The sequence below is a fragment of the Mauremys mutica genome, chromosome 1 (assembly GCF_020497125.1).
Source record: "Mauremys mutica isolate MM-2020 ecotype Southern chromosome 1, ASM2049712v1, whole genome shotgun sequence".
NCBI classification, from domain to species: Eukaryota; Metazoa; Chordata; order Testudines; family Geoemydidae; genus Mauremys; species Mauremys mutica.
The window spans coordinates 172,086,005-172,102,508 of record NC_059072.1 but is presented as its reverse complement, the minus strand read 5'-3'; the positions used below and the strand labels follow the sequence as shown (position 1 = coordinate 172,102,508).

Genomic DNA, 16,504 nt, shown 5'->3' with positions numbered 1-16,504 from the left:
TGAGGCAGGGCATTAGCGGGTAGGCTGGGTCCCCGAGGATCACTATAGGCATCTCCACATCCCCAACAGTTATTTTGTGGTCCGGGAAGAAACTACCTTCCTGCAGGTGTCTAAACAGACCACAGTTCCTGAAAACACGTGTGTCATGAACCTTGCCTGGCCACCCGACGTTGATGTTGGTAAAACGTCCCCTATGGTCCACCAGTGCTTGCAGCACCATTGAAAAGTAGCCCGATTTCTCAGCAGCTGCCTGTGGAAGAGGTGGACGATAAGGTGCGAGGAGGTGAAAACGGCCATAACTGCAGCGGGCTCCATGCTCGCAGTGTTGTAGCATCCGCGCTGTCACTAACCAGAAAAGTGCACGAACAGATTGCCCGCAGGCGCTTTCAGGGAGGGAGGGCGTGATTGACGGTTCAATGATGACAGTTACCCAAAACCACCCTCGACACATTTTTTCCCCCAGCAGGCATTGGGGGCTCTACCCAGCATTCCAATGGGCAGCGGGGACTGCGGGAACTGTGGGATAGCTTCCCACAGTGCACCACTTCCAAAGTCGACGCTTGCCCCGTTAGTGTGGACTCACAAAGTCGAATTAGTGTCCTTAGTGTGGATACACAAATTCGACTTCGTAAGGTTGATTCCACAAATTCGACTTAAGTTGAATCGAACTACTCTTGTAGTGTAGACATACCCTTAGGGAGCTCAGGTTTCAGTCCTAGAAAGGTAAATAGGTAGGTAGGCAGAGAGAGAGAAAATTCAGTTTTCACAAAAACATTTGAAATGATTGTCCATGTGAAACAAAAACAGGGGTAGGAGGGTGCGGGGAGGGCCGCCCGCAGCAAATAAGGCTGTGTGTGCAGGGGAACCACTCTCCGCCCCAGCTCACCTCTGCTCTGCCTTCTCCCCTGAACACGCCACCCCCGCTCTAATTCTCCTCCCCTCCCAGGCTTGCCGCGCCAAACAGCTGATTGGCGCGGCAAGCCTGAGAGGCGGGAGAAGTGGAGCGGTGCCGGCATGCTCAGGGGAGAAGGCGGAGCAGAGGTGAGCTGGGGTGGGGAGCTGCCACGGGGGGAGAGCTGCCTGGGCGGAGGGGGGGCAGAGAGCTGCTGCGGGGGGGGAGCACTGCAGGGCGGGGAGCTGCGGAAGGGAGGGCTCCCCGGCTCTTCCCCATGGCTCCCCTGCTCCGCTCCAACCCCGCCTCTTCACGCCCCTGCTCTGCCCCAGCTCCGCCCCACTCCCCTGAAGACTGCAGCCAGGCCCGACCCTGCACTCACCACATGGTAAATGGAGCAACCCAGCCCCAGCCTGGTCCACTCCCCTGGCTCCCAGCCGCGCTGCCGGCAAGTGCTAAGGGGCGGTTCCCCCCTCCCTCCAAGCCTGGGAGCCAGGGGAGTAGAACAGGCTGGGGTCCCAGGCCTCCGTGTGGGGGGGTGGGGGGGCTGGCTACTTCCTGCAGGAAGTGGAGTGACCCGGCCCCAGCCTGCTCCCCTCCCCTGGCTCCCAGGTTTGTGGGGAGGGGGGAGCCACCCCCACACACTCACCGACAGAACGGCTGGGAGCCAGGGGAGCAGAGCAGGCTGGGGCCGGGTCACTCCACTTCCCACAGGAAGTGGCCAGCCCCCCTCCCCCATGGAGGCCTCGGGCGGGGCCCCGCACAGCACCCCCGTGGAGGCCTGGGGCTCCATACAACCCCCCTCACCCCACAGGGGGGCTGCATAGGGCACCAAAATAGCTAGGGACAGCCCTGGCTCCCCGGGCCGCAGTGGGAGGCATAAGGTGGAAGTTTTGCCTAGGGCGTGAAATATCCTTGCACTGGCTCTGTATAGTCTGAACATAAAAGATTACTGTGGTTGGTTCCATAGTTCTTCCTGACATTATATGAGCTCAGACTTGCTTTATTAACTAAATAGAGCAATGATTCCCCCACCACCCACCCTCCCAAATGGCCTATGCTGCAAACAGCCTGAGATTTCAAAAAAATCTACCAGTGTCCGTTCTGCCTGTCCCATCATCAGCAGCAATACAGATTCTGCAATCAGGACTTAGCTGACACATCTCTTGATGATAGAAGAGGCTAAGGAGAATCCTCTCATGCTCCCTCTACAGTATTGGCTCTGCAGGGCTCATTGCAGTGCAAACTGCTTTGCGCCAATTGAGTTAGTAGATGTGACTTCATGACACTCAGGGAGCTGGCCTGGTGAGTGACAATGTGCTGTTATTAACTATTTTTCTGATTATGTCTGCATTTTTATCAATTTGGGGTAAGCAAAAAGCAACCAATACAATGCAGACCTATGGTACACCATCTTGTATGACTGACCCTCCAATTCAAATGGGAATTAATTTAAGAAAATTGTCTACCAAATAACTCTAGGGGGAAAAATCATACACAAGACAGTCTCTCAGCAGTTATCAGTAAATACCGGTAGATAAAAACAAGTAGAAAACCAGATGCTGGAAAATGAAAAAGAGTGATTAGAGTGAGCGAGTTTTGGAGAGTATTTTACAGCATAAACTAAACAGTGAGGCCTTCAACGAATCTGATGTTTATTAAAAGGATGGGAAACACATGTTTCCTCAGTTTGTCCCTCACAGCAAGGAATAGTACAGGATGATTACAATGACTTTAGACAAAGTACTGCTGTGCAGTGGACTTTACTCTAAGTTTTCAGGACTAACAAAAGTACAACTGAAGGTGTTCTATAAAATTGTTTGTATGTAAAGAAAAGTGGGAAATTAATAGACTGGTCCAGACTGGACTGAGTAAGTTAAAAGAACTGAGGTAAAGGGTCCTTCCAGACTTCTGGTAAGGTCACATACTGGCATAACAATGAGCTGACAGATTTTAGCAAAGGGAGGAAATATGTACATTTGAAACCATCAAAATGTACTTTGGTTAATGTTATTGGGATTAAGTTGCCGACAAATACTGGAGTATGGGACTCTATGCCTTTCTGTTTTCCACTCTTTCACCCCAAACTCCAACAGTGAACTTCTAGCACACACAAGCCTCTTCTGGACTAGTAGCATAAAAAGTATTCTGTGTTATTTCTGTCAGGACGCAACATCACAACACAGCAGTGCGAACATGGTGAGTGTGTAAAGGGAGGTCTGTCAAACCAAATTTTCACTGAGTTGAGCAAATATTTGTGTGAAGAGAGTGATATTCACCTCAGGAGAGCACTAAGCTCCAGCTGATAACTATTTCAGAAGCCATATGTGCAAAGCTCACTTGAAGGCCTTTGCATTTCAAGCAGTGTCTCCAGAGTGTAGTGGGGTGACCACCAGCTCCATCCTGGAAGGGGTTGGAAAAGCCCTGCAGAGGGCAAGGTAAAACCCTGGCCGACTGGGGGAAGTGGCTGCAGCTGGGGCCACACCCCAAACTGAGCAACAGGGCCTTATAACAAGGCCAGGAGCAAACACTCTCCCTCTGCCTGTAGAGGGAGAAAGGCCTGGCTGCTTAGATGCTAGAGACAAGTACCTAGAGTGGAGCAGGACTGGTGAAAGGCAGAGGAGCTGGGGAGCTCCAGCCTGGAAAGCCCCAGGCTGTGGCCTTGATAAAGGCCAGGACAGGTATTGGGGCTATGGAGGGGTAGCCAAGGGTAGGCAAAGGCAGCAGGTCCAAACCCCTCTTTGCCAGTGATGAGTGGCGTGTACACTGCAGTCTGCCCCAGGGAGCAGGGGCTAGATGGAGACTGGGCAGTAGCCAAAACTGAGGCGAAGTGGGGGTAGTGGGTTGGGGGTTTCCCAGGGAGGGGAGACCCAGATTGGTGGGGTACTGCCCCAGTTAAAGAGGCACAGGGGTCCAGGGAGGGACACAGGGGCCAGAAGACAGGTGGATCACAGGCCTGCAGAGGGTGCTCCTGGCTGGCAGTGAGCTAATTCCCGAGGACAACCAGCAGGAGGCGCTGCAGGGGTGAGTCCCGCACCCCTACAAGAGACAAGTGCAAGTTGTCCATATACCCAAATCTCGGACTATTCAAAGGCAATTGCATTCTGCTCTCAGCCTCTCTCTGGGTGCGTTTTTCACCATCCACTTCACCACTATTGTAAGAGGACACAGCTCTGCTAGTTTCAGTGGAGTTGCACTAATTTATGCAACTGGGATATTTTGACCTAAAGATTCATTCTGATATATTTTTATTGGAAAAAATATAATCTTGTTTGTTGCATCAAATCTTTTTTCAAGAAGGAAAAATATTTTGGCTGCTGAGTGTTGTTTGTGTGGAGGAGGAGATTTCTCTCTCCTTGCCAGGCAGATTCTTTTTTTTTTTCCCTGTGGAAAAAGTCAACTTCCCAATTCTACAGCTTGTGCTCATCAAATCTTTTCAGAAACGACATCTTCTCTTCCATGTGTTTATAAATTAATTTATATTAATTATCTATACACTTTTGCACTGATTCAGATGTTGTTAGAATTAGCTACATTACAAGCTGGGGCTGGGCTCTTACATTTTAAGGCAACATAAGGAATGCATATCTTTCTGTAATTTTAAATATTCATGAGTTAATAAAAATGCATAAATATAAGGTATGGGTTGAGAGGAGCAAGTGTGTGTAGGGGGGATGGAAACAAGGAAACCATGAAATCAGGCAGCTTGACTAAGTATTAGGCCTGGGAAATTAGGCCAGGCAGTGGGGTTGCACACAGCTGTTCAGTGGGGAGGCCTGGTCTCCCAGTGCTGGAGCCTACCTCTTCTCCTGCCAACCACAGCCCCTCCTGCACACTTGAAAAGGGGAGAAAAGCAGGACTAAATAGGATCTGTGCGCTGACAAACTGTATGCTCTGCCTTAGTTTAAGGTTGCAGAGTAGCAGCCGTGTTAGTCTGTATCCGCAAAAAGTACAGGAGTACCTGTGGCACCTTAGAGATTAACAAATTTATTTGAGCATAAGCTTTCGTGGGCTACAGCCCACTTCATCAGATGTATAGACTGGAACATGTAGTAAGAAGATATATATACATACAGAGAACATGAAAAGGTGGAAGTTGCCATACCAACTCTAAGAGGCTAATTAATTAAGATGAGCTATTATCAGCCTGTGGGAAAAAACGTTTGTAGTGATAATCAAGATGGCCCATTTCAGACAGTTGACAAGAAGGTGTGAGGATACTAAACATGGGGAAATAGATTCAGTTTGTGTAATGACCCATTCACTCCCAGTCTCTATTCAAGCCCAAATTAATGGTATCTAGTTTGCAAATTAATTCCAGTTCAGCAGTTTCTCGTTGGAGTCTGTTTTTGAGGCTTTTCTGTTGCAAAATTGCCACCTTTAAGTCTGTTACTGAGTGACCAGAGAGGTTGAAGTGTTTTCCTACTGGTTTTTAAATGTTATGATTCCTGATGTCAGATTTGTGTCCATTTATTCTTTTGCGTAGAGACTGTCTAGTTTGGCCACTGTACATGGCAGAGGGGCATTGCTGGCACATGATGGCATATATCACATTGGTAGATATGCAGGTGAATGAGCCCCTGATGGCGTGGCTCATGTGATTAGGTCCTATGATGGTGTCCCGTGAATAGATATGTGGACAGAGTTGGCAACGGGCTTTGTTGCAAGGATAGGTTCCTGGGTTAGTGTTTTTGTTGTGTGGTGAGTGAGTATTTGCTTCAGGTTGGGGGAGCTGTCTGTAAGCGAGGACTGGCCTGTCTCCCAAGATCTGTGAGAGTGGGGGATTGCCTTTTAGGATAGGTTGTAGATATTTGATGATGCACTGGAAAGGTTTTATTTGGGGGCTGAAGGTGACAGCTAGTGGCGTTCTGTTATTTTCTTTGTTGGGCCTGTCCTGTAGTAGGTGACTTCTGGGTACTCTTCTGGCTCTGTCAATCTGTTTTTTCACTTCAGCAGGTGGGTATTGTAGTTTTAAGAATGCTTGATAGAGATCTTGTAAGTGTGTCTCTGTCTGAGGGATTGGAGCAAATGCGGTTGTATCTTAAAGCTTGGCTGTAGACAATGGATCATGTGGTGTGTCCTGGATGGAAGCTGGAGGCATGTAGGTAAGTATAGCGGTCAGTAGGTTTCCGGTATAGGGTGGTGTTTATGTGACCCATCACTTATTAGCACAGTAGTGTCCAGGAAATGGACCGCTTGTGTGGACTGGTCCAGGCTGAGGTTGATGGTAGGATGGAAATTGTTGAAATCATAGTGGAATTCCTCGAGGGCTTCTTTTTCATGGGTCCAGATGATGAAGATGTCATCAATGTAGCGCAAGTAGAGTAGGGGCGTTAGGGGATGAGAGCTAAGGGAGCGTTGTTCTAAGTCAGCCATAAAAATGTTGGCATACTATGGAGATATGTGGGTACCCATAGCAGTGCCGCTGACTTGAACGTATATATTGTTCCTAAATGTAAAATAGTTGTGGGTGAGTTACAAAAGTTCAGCCACCAGATTTCCCATGACATTATCGGGGATACTGTTCCTGATAGCTTGTAGTCCGTCTGTGTGTGGAAAGTTGGTGTAGAGGGCTTTTACATCGATAGTGGCCAGGATGGTGTTTTCTGGAAGATCACTGATGGATTGTAGTTTCCTCAGGAAGTCAGTGGTGTCTTGAAGATAGCTGGGAGTGCTGGTAGCGTAGGGCCTGAGGTGAGAGTCCACATAGCCAGATAATCCTGCTGTTAGGGTGCCAGTGCCTGGGATGATGGGGCATCCAGGATATCCAGGTTTATGGATCTTGGGTAGCAAATAGAATACCCCTGGTCGAGTTTCTAGGCATGTGACTGTACAGATCTGTTCCTGTGCTTTTTCAGGGAGTTTCTCGAGCAGATGGTGTAGTTTCTTTTGGTAATTCTCAGTGGGATCAGAGGATAGTGGCCTGTAGAATATGGAGTTAGAGAGCTGCCTAGCAGCCTCCTGTTCATATTCCAACTTATTCATGATGACGACAGCACCTCCTTTGTCAGCCTTTTTGATTAGGATAGAGTTTTTCCTGGGGCTGTTGATGGTGTTGTGTTCAGCATGGCTGTGGTTATGGGGCAAGTGATGCTGGTTTTCCACAATTTCAGCCGATGCAGTCGATGGAAGCGATCTTTGTAGAAATCCAGTCTGTTGTTTTGACCTTCAGGAGGAGTCAACGCAGAATCTTTCTTTTTATAGTGCTGCTAGGAAGGATTCTGTGGGTTACTATATTGTTCAGAGATGTATTGGAAATATTCTTTGAGTCGGAGACGTCGAAAGTAGTTTAAGTCCTCTCTGATGAGCCGTAGGATTCATTGGAGCACAGGTCCTCTCTGGCCCTCCTTCTCCACATCACAATCTCCCTAACTTCTTGTCTGCCACATACAGCATCACATTTCCCCCCTCCATTCTCTGTAACACCCAGAGGTGGTAAAGCTTCTGTGTTACCCAAGGAAGATGGGAATGGTCTGTCTCCACTTTGTCTAGAGTGGGAGAGTAACGTGAGCAGAGCAGCCAGGAACTTGGCAGTTCTCCTGGCTTTTCTTTGCAGATTTAAATTAGGTTATGACTAACAGTGGAATAACTCCTATGTTTAATCTGAAAAATGTCATATTTCCAACATGTTATGATAATGTCTGAGCGTGAGAAGTTGTGGTGACTACGAGTCTTTAGCCAGCGACATTCCAAGAAAGTGAGATTTTCAACAAAAGTTTTACAAAAGCAGCATTTAAAAATGTTTCCCCTGGCAAAGTCTGTCCATGTTTTACTGGCGGAGGGGGAGAAGGAAAATTGAATTTTCCTTTGAAGAATTATTGTGTTTATTTGGGAGATTAAATTCATTTATTAGAGTGTGAAGCAGAGGGAATTTAACGTTAGGAGGGAATGCCCATCACCACCACAACATAGCACTTGCCTGCACTTATCAAACAGAAATAGATTTTGCTTGTGAATTCTTTGCATGAGAGCTAATGTACAAAACCTGTACAGAACAATGGAGCCAGAATCAGCTCTCATCAAGACTCTCACTTGTCCATCTTGTTGCAAAGTGCTGGGAGTTAGAGAATGATAGTTTAAATTGGGTAGAGGGGGTCGTTTATTTTGCATTCTTTATGGGACCATAACAAGATTGTGTGTGCTCTGTATTAGTTAAAACATGCCAAGGACTATGTTAGGGAATCTGATCAGTAGTTAAAATCCCACTGGTTTCATTTTTGGAAACTTTCTCCTCAGTGAAGTACTCACCCAGATGGTTGTTATTTATGCAGCCAATGTACCGGCAGCAATTATAGAATCACTCAAAGTTAATATTATAGAGTCTTGGCTCTGGACAGAAAATAGAAAAGTTCCAGTAAAGTTCTTCATGATGGCAAGTCAAAATATCAGCGCAAAACTAGCCTCTGAATATTCAGCATGTGTGTTTGGTTTGAAGGCATGCAAAAGTTTGGAAGTGCATTAACAGATTAAGGTCAGAAACATAATTATCATCAACTAGTCTGACATCTTCTACAACACAGTCCTAAGAATTTCTCCCCATGATTCCTAGAGCTCAGTGTGATGATCCCTCCATGCACAGCTCTCTCCCTTAACAGGTTCTACCTCTCTCCTCCCCAGCCTCCCTGCCTTTTCTGTGCTATTTGCTTACCTGGACTAGAGTTAATTAAGGCCTGTTGACCTGCTACCAATCCTTTGTCAGGTTATCACATGCATGAGGTGACTGGGATGGTCCATTTCTCTCTGTATCATCTTTAGGGAGCAGCCTTGTAGGCCAGCTCCTCCTTAATCCACCTACAAAGACACTCAGTAACTCTTCCATCCTATCCTACTGCTGTCTCTTTAAAATGCAAAAGAGCACTGTGATCAGGTGAGATCCCTTCTTCTAATGGGGTCTGTGAGTGGGGTCCTTGTTTACAAATGGGTGAAGAAGTCAGCTGTTTCCTTCCTGAAAATCCTCTCTGAGGAGACTTCGATTGGACTCCTGTGTGAAACCCTGTAAAGCCAATAGAGACGGGAAGGGTACCCGACCTGCACAGTCATAACTCTGAAAGTGAGATTCAGACATTATGCTTTGCTGTGACTTTAACCTAACTCTGCTAATCTGGAGTTAACTGAAATGATATGCAGTAGTGTATTATCCTCTCCAAAAGAATCTCAGGCAAATAGCATTCAAAATTATAAGAAGTAACCTCTAATAAACTTGGAAATAACACTAGCAAATGTACCTGTCTCACATGGTACTACACATACACCTCAGCATGCAGAATTTCTCCTATGCAGCTGCCATTTTACAAGTGCTTAATACCACCTGTATGGTCAATCAGCTATTGGCTTCCATTTGAAAGAGTGACTCACCGCTTTGCTTTTTCCTGTGCCTTCTCCAGCACACCACAGTCAGAACCAACACGACGAACACTACGAGTAGGGCCACTATGGCCAGCAACCAAGGAACTGAAAACCACCGCCCTGTGGGAAATAAAACCAAACAAAGGAACTTCAGATACATGGGAGAGTGTAGAGGGCATAATGGGGAACTGGGCGAAGGTGGGCTCTTTCCAAGTTCTATTTAGGTCATCACTAGAGTTGTTCAGAGCAGAAATTGGCTGAGTAAATTTATCTTTGACAACACATATGTCAAAATACCTGTGGTGCTCATCTTCACCACTTATTTTCCCCCTATTCTGTTTCCAGATCCTCTGGGAAATCAGAAAACATTTCGTCAAACTACCAAGGTGTAACCAGAATCATTCTCAGCAAAGAAAACTTACTGTCTCTCCATCTCTGTCATGATGATTGGTAGATAAATAAGCAGGGCCTTGTGTATTCAGAAGCCACAATATTTTTTTGAAGAATCCTACCCAACAAGTCCCCCATACCACAAACTGTATTCCAGATTCCAAGTTTTCATTTATAAAAGAAACATGCATTTCTTCTTATTTAACATTTTTATTGTAGTTGCGAAGGTTAAATTAACCTTCAAAATATGAATTGAGTGCATGTAATGATCCCTGCAAGCAGGCTTAAACAATAGTTCAAAGACATGTAAACTTTCCTTCATCTCAATGTGGAATTAGCACCAGAACCCCAATGACGACAATTTAAGGGCTTGATCCAATTCTCATCTAAGTTAATGGAAAGACTCTCATTGACTTCAATGAGAAGTGGATCAAGCCAAAAATGACCATAGTGTCAATAAGAGCTGGTTGAATTTTTTTCATCTGAAATTGTTTTTCTTTGAAAAATTGCAGGTTTGTCCAAATTGACACATTTTGCGAAAACAGTTTGATTTCAAATACCTTTTTGATTTTTCAGCAAAAACAATTAAAAATCAAACTAACATTGTTTTCTTGTCAAAACTGAAATTTTCACCTCTTTTCAAAAACCTAAACCAAAGGTTCAATTCCAGATGAAATTAAAACTTTCATTTTGAATTTTTTCAATAAAAATATTAAAAATCCCATTTTTGGTGGAAAATTTTGACCAGTCCTGGTTGTTAAACATTTGTGCTAAAAAGATCATTAAAAAATCATACAGCCTAATGGATTCAATCCACAGTCCCAAACTGTCTTGCACGCCTTCCCAGGTGCTATAAAACAGGAAGAATTGTCTTACAGTCAAGGCACCAAATATACTGTAATTCAGGCCAGGTGGGTTTCAATACCATTTCTGTCACAGGATTCTTGTGTGACCTTGGACAAGTAACTGAAGACTGAATGCTCAAAAGGAATCAGGCTCCTAATTTCTATTTAAATCAGTGGAAATTAATCAATGGAAGGAGCTTAACTCCTTTTGAGTATTCAGCCCTTAATTTTTCAATGCTTCAGTTTCCACTCTATAACAATAATACTTCTAATACTTCACCAGGATGCTGGCAGGACAAATTAATTAGCACTGTGATGTGCTCAAATACTATAGTGATGAATCTAAAAATACCTATAAGAATTGAGCCTCAAATGTCTCCCTCCCAGCTACCCAAAACACCACTCTCTACTGACAACTTTTACATTGTTGTATTGGCAGTAAAAAAAAAAAGTTGGTGTCACACTGAAAGTTTAGGGGCAGAGAGCACTTAACTGAATTAATTATTAAAATAAACAAGTGATACTGTACTGACTGAATTATTCATTCTCATATTTAAGTCAATAAAAACCCTATATAGAATTTTCAGCCTCAGGCATGAGTTTGCCACAGGAACCATGGGGCCTTGTCCCAGAAAGCATACAGAGCTCTCTAATTTCCCCCCTGCCTCCAGAGCACATAGTGATAGACTACCGTCCCCTGCACCAAACCCCAATGCAGTGCTGAACTCAGAGTAGGATCCTCTCTCTTTCTCCCTCCCCACCACACAAACGCTTGCCTCAACTCTTTCCTGGAAGTCTGTTTCCCGTTATTTCCCCCATCCAAAAATGGGGCTGAAGATCTGTAGTATAAAATCTTGCAGCCAAGAGGATATTAATACTGGTCATGTATATCACTCACTGACCCTCTTTCACTTTCACACTGTAATCTCTGTCCATCTCCATGTGCCGTACTCTGCAGATCAGCAATTGCCCAGCCAGGCTTGTAGAACTGTTGACATAGAGTTTGCTGATGACGGACACTGTTCCATTGGGGTGTGTGACCACCTCTTTGGTCGGTTCATTCTCCGCTTTTGGCACAATCCAGGAGATCTCAGGACGAGGCCAGGCGGTAGCAGAACAAGTGGCTGTCAAGTTACCTTCAGAGATGACATAATGGAGAGATCCTTTCAGCTGCTCTGAAACACACAAACACAAGGAGCTTTTGACCAAATGGAATAGCATCAAAACCAATGTACCTCACTGCATTCTGAGGCAGCCCCATAGGGAAGGAATACAAACAAGTCCCCCACCCCAGACCCTTGCTATGATTCATTCCCTATTCCCTTGTTCCCTTATATTGAAGGGAACTATCATGGAGGCGTTAACTTCTTTTGAGACCCCAAAATTGAGGGTTTCTACCAAGAGATAAATCATGTGGCCACTTGACAATGTTCTCCTAGCTGCTACCAATAGTGCTGTGCAGTAAGGAGGCTCACGCAGCCTGAGTCCTTGGAGGGAGGAAGTTCCCCCTTCATGAGTTTTAGCCTGCACTCAGAGGACATTAAAGTAAGGACGCTCACAGTGAGAGTCTCCACATACAGTAACATGGGTCTGCAGTGAGGCAGCTCACATTGCTGGAGTCCCTCTAGCAGCGACAGATAGGGGATTCTTCTAATGCAGTTCCAGCTAATACAGACATGGTACTGCTGTGGGGAAGCTCCCAGTGCTGGAGTCCTTGATGCAACTGACCAGTGAATGCTGCGAGCAAATGCTGCCGATAGAAAACACCTCCCCTTCCCTTTAGAGATTTTTCCCCACAGAGAACCTCACCATAGACAGTCAAGCAGGTGTGTTGTGGGATGGCTCCTTCGGGAAAGGTATTAAAGAGGCATGTGTAACATCCGTCGTCCTGAATTCTAGCTCTCCAGAGGGTAATGGCCGTATCATTTAGTGACAGGCGTGTGAAATTTAATCGACCTCGGTATGTTTCAACAATATTTACTCCTTTAGGTAAACTGTATGTGGCCAAATTTTCATTCACTTCAGTATTTTTCTTCTGCCATGTAACTTGCAGAATTTCATATGATCCCGTCAGGAGGCAGCTCAAGGTCACGTTGCCACCCACCTCCACCACTTTTTTCTGTGTCACTATCTCCGCTGTAGTGATATAAAACAATACATGAAGTAGACAAATATCACCTTTGCTCATGCATAGAAATCTCTTGCTGACTTTCTGGGCCAGATAACTAGAAGGTGTCAAATGAGGCTGTTCCATTGACCTCACTGGAGCATTGTTGATTTACACCAGCTGAGGTCCTTGGCCTCCATCTCTATTAGACCATCAAAAAGGGAAAGCCACTTACTGCACCTCCTTACTGACCCCTCTATACATCTACCTCCACTTGATTAAATCCACATACGGCTTCCGGTTCTCCCAACAGATTTTTTTTTCTAATAAGAGCTTAGAGGAAGACTGGAGAGCAAGAGAGACCCAAAGTCATTCCCACAGAGTCAGATGGAGAAAATTTAATGGATTCTATCTATGCACACAGGGAAAGAGGGAGACCGAGATTAACTGGTTTCTGATAGCCGTGGTTCACAAAGTTATTTGCTCGTGTCCCCCTTCTTTGTGTCTGTAGTAGTTTACGCCCAACCCCCGCCACACAAGTACACATATCAATAAAAAAAATCAACATGCAACTCTCACTAAATAGTAAAAATATCAAGGCATTGATTCAAACAGAGCCATTTATGTATATAGTAATGTAAATTTTAAGTGAGATACTGCTTACTGGCATCACACTGTTGTTAGTGGTGTGATGGATGCACCTATTGTTTCTTTTGGAGAAGAGCAATTCCATCTTGGGTTGGTAATACCATGCCATGGCATACTTACTTCTGTGCTGCTAGCAGTGGCGTTGCTGCCGTCAGAGCTGGGTGCCTGGCCAGCAGCCACTGTTCTACGGCAGCCCAGTTCTGAAGGCAGCCAGCTCCCAGAATACATTCCGTGTCCCCCAGTTTCATAATCTCTGTCTTAGAGGACCTAGTGAGCTGTCACTTCACTTCACTGATGGAGACTCAGGAATCAGAGACCAGCCCCCACACTCCTTGTAGAAATCTGAGAGGAAATTTCATTGGCCTCACCTTCTGTCCTGCAGAGCATGATAAAGACCATGCTCAAAATCAGACATTGGTAAGTCATCTTAGAACTGATCTGTTCCTTCACCTGGAGAAGCAAGAGAGATTTAATACATGAGGTTATGGGCTTAACAGTAGATCCATTTCCAATGATAATGCTCCCATTTATGGAGCCATGACAAGACCGCTTTTGGGTGTGACAGGAACACATCTGCAAACTGCAGAGAAAGTCCATTCTAAAGGCTCCATTACACTACCAAATGTGATTGAGGTGTAGGAGCAGGAAAGTTACCTGAAGTTAAATCTCTTTCCTCCGGCCCACCCTCAGAGTTCCACATTTAGCGCTAGAATTTCAAACAGCCTCCAAGGATGTGTAACCCACACACCTTCTGGGTGTGATGTTCTGTTCCACCTAGTGACACTGAGACCACTTAAAGAGAGCACAATTAATAAGTCTGCTTAACAGCTCATGCAGTAGAGGCTCATGCACTAAGCTCCAAAGATCCCTGGTTCAATCCTACCTGCCAGTTGCACCCCAAAAGCCTTTGCATATGCATTATACATGTAAAATAGGCATTTTCTCATGTAAATCATGTTTGTGCACCTAGCACCTATATGCATGGAAAATCGGTGTGCCCAGTTTTAATATTGGCATTTGGAGGCTTAGAAACCTGAATAGAAATACCAGAGATGGAGACAAACGGATTCAGGAGATTTAGGATGTTGCTGGCATGTTTAGTTGTTTTATGATGATAATTTTATCTACTAGGATACAATTATTGCCCATGAGTTACTCACTCTGCTGCTCAGAGCCTAAACTGACCACCAGCTGTGGATGCTGGGTACAGAAAGAAATGTCTCCTCTACGTATAGCACAATTAGATGAGTGGTCTCTGTCAGAAATATTTCTAAGACATTTGTACCTTAATGCTATAAAATCTAAGAGCTATAGAGGTATTTATACTAGAGCAGGTTGATGACCAGGACACATTTTTTCATTAAATTTTCACAAAAAAGTTCATGCTTTTTTGTGAAAATTTTCAAAATTGGTAAATTTTCATTCAGCTCTGGTTTATTCCCTATGTCTGACATTGGCCACACTGGAGACAAGATACCAGACATGATGGATGAGTCTTCCTTATGCTTTCCCCTTTCAAAGACAAGGAGAAAGTAAGAGGCATACAAACATTTTCAACAGCATTTATAGCAAAGCATCCATATATAGTATTGTAATCCCCCTTTCTTCCCTGGGTTACTCGGGAGCAGGCAACACTCACCTGTGTGCCTGATGTTGTTGACATTAAAGGAGATCCTGAGTATCCCAATGGTGATGTTGGATAAGTGGGAATCCTCTATCCACCCCTCTGCTGCAGTCCCTTTGCTCCTAAAGGAAGTTAAAATTGGTGGTGCCTCCACTTGGTTGGCCGCTGAATACACCTCCAGGAGTAAACCCCTTCAAATAGTAGTAATAATAACAATAACCACCCATGGCATGGGTCTAACTCAGATACCAATTATAAATAATATACATCCAATATAGTTAAATTAGAGCTAATGTAATGCTGACAGACCCCAGTTGTTGGGATTGAACTGGGACCTCTGGAGCTCTCTTTCTCTCTCCATGAAAAACACTTGAACTCATCCTTAGAGGATACGTATTTGGGTTTGGACTCCACAGATGTTTTAAAATCTTTCAGCACAACCACCTCACGATGTACCATAGGGATGGACACCTCTCTGCTGACTCCAACCACATCATATGTTAACCACTGAGGGGGCCTGACTTGTCGCTGGGACCTCCTTAAGGGCTGTACCATCCCTTCTTTGTCCTTTACAGGACGTGTTAATAAAGCTCCATCAGATTTGGCATCTACCACAGAATTACCTATTGTAGAAGGAGCAACATCTGTAGCAACCTCATTCCCTACACTTGAAGACCCAGGGGGATCGTTGCATACATCTACGCCATCCCTAAGGACTTCTCCCACAGGAAAGAATGGAAGAGCTTCAGGATTTAAAGGGGGTGTGCTAATTGCGCTTTCAGGTTGATCTGGCTCAAGTAACAGTACAGTACAGGTCCAGCAGACATATCTGAGGGTTCATGATACATAGATATATAGTCAAGGTAAACCTCCTCAGAATCAGTCTCTGATGGGGGACCACTTATGTCCATCATGGTAGCAAGGATTGGCACAGGATTAGCACGACCTATGGAGTTGGAGGAGGAACTCTTGGATGTCAGAGCTCTCCTCTAGATGATCTGGGTAGATCTGGGTAGGCTCGATATCTGATGGAGCATCCATTCTGATGTCTTGCCCCAGAGAAAGTAGGTGGTTTTGATGTTGAGTCTTTCATGGGCCACTATTCTTTTCAGGCTTTAGTTGATATACAGGTAGCCCAGGCATTTGATTCTCCACAATGTAAGGCTGTAAATTCCAGCAGTTTACAAGTTTATGTTTTCCAGGGAGCCCAAGACTTTTGATAAGAACACGATCACTGGATTGCAGATCACAGTATTGCGCCTTCCGATCATAACATTTTTTATTGCCCCAGTTCATTTTAGCAGATACTGCCTGAGCAAGTTGATAAGCAGCACACAAGTCTTTTTTTAAATTAGTCCCTATAGCGGGGTGGTCCCCCGCTCCTGCCCAGAAAGGCTTAAAACAGCCCTGGCAGAGGGCTGGGGCAGGGGAAAAGCTGGACTGATTGGCAGAGCAGCTGCAGCTGGGCGACACCCCAATCAGGCCACAGCTGGTCTGTATAAAAGGCTGTGAGCAAGAGGCCCAGGGGGAGTCTCTCTCCAGGGTGGGAGAGAGCAGGGCCTGGCTGCCTGCAGTAAGGGTACTGGAAGTGAAGCAGGGCTGGGGAGAGACAGAGGAGCAGGGGAGCTCCAGGATGGCAACTCCCCAGGCTG

General features: G+C 45.3%; 1 protein-coding gene across 2 annotated transcripts in view; it reads right to left on the bottom strand.

The window, feature by feature from the left end:
• LOC123361768 (OX-2 membrane glycoprotein-like) overlaps positions 1-16,504 on the bottom strand; it is a 56,238-nt gene that overhangs the window by 15,204 nt on the left and 24,530 nt on the right. Inside the window, exons 2-6 of one of the 2 annotated variants that reach the window (XM_045001900.1) lie at positions 13,597-13,678; positions 12,283-12,609; positions 11,376-11,648; positions 9,248-9,358; positions 8,141-8,221 (exon numbers count right to left, since the gene is read on the bottom strand). In XM_045001900.1, the coding sequence (XP_044857835.1) occupies positions 8,190-8,221; positions 9,248-9,358; positions 11,376-11,648; positions 12,283-12,609; positions 13,597-13,654 (801 nt within the window). In that variant the 5' untranslated portion in view covers positions 13,655-13,678 and the 3' untranslated portion in view covers positions 8,141-8,189. The remainder of the gene's footprint in view (positions 1-8,140; positions 8,222-9,247; positions 9,359-11,375; positions 11,649-12,282; positions 12,610-13,596; positions 13,679-16,504) is intronic. The other variant, XM_045001899.1, reaches the window with a different exon arrangement.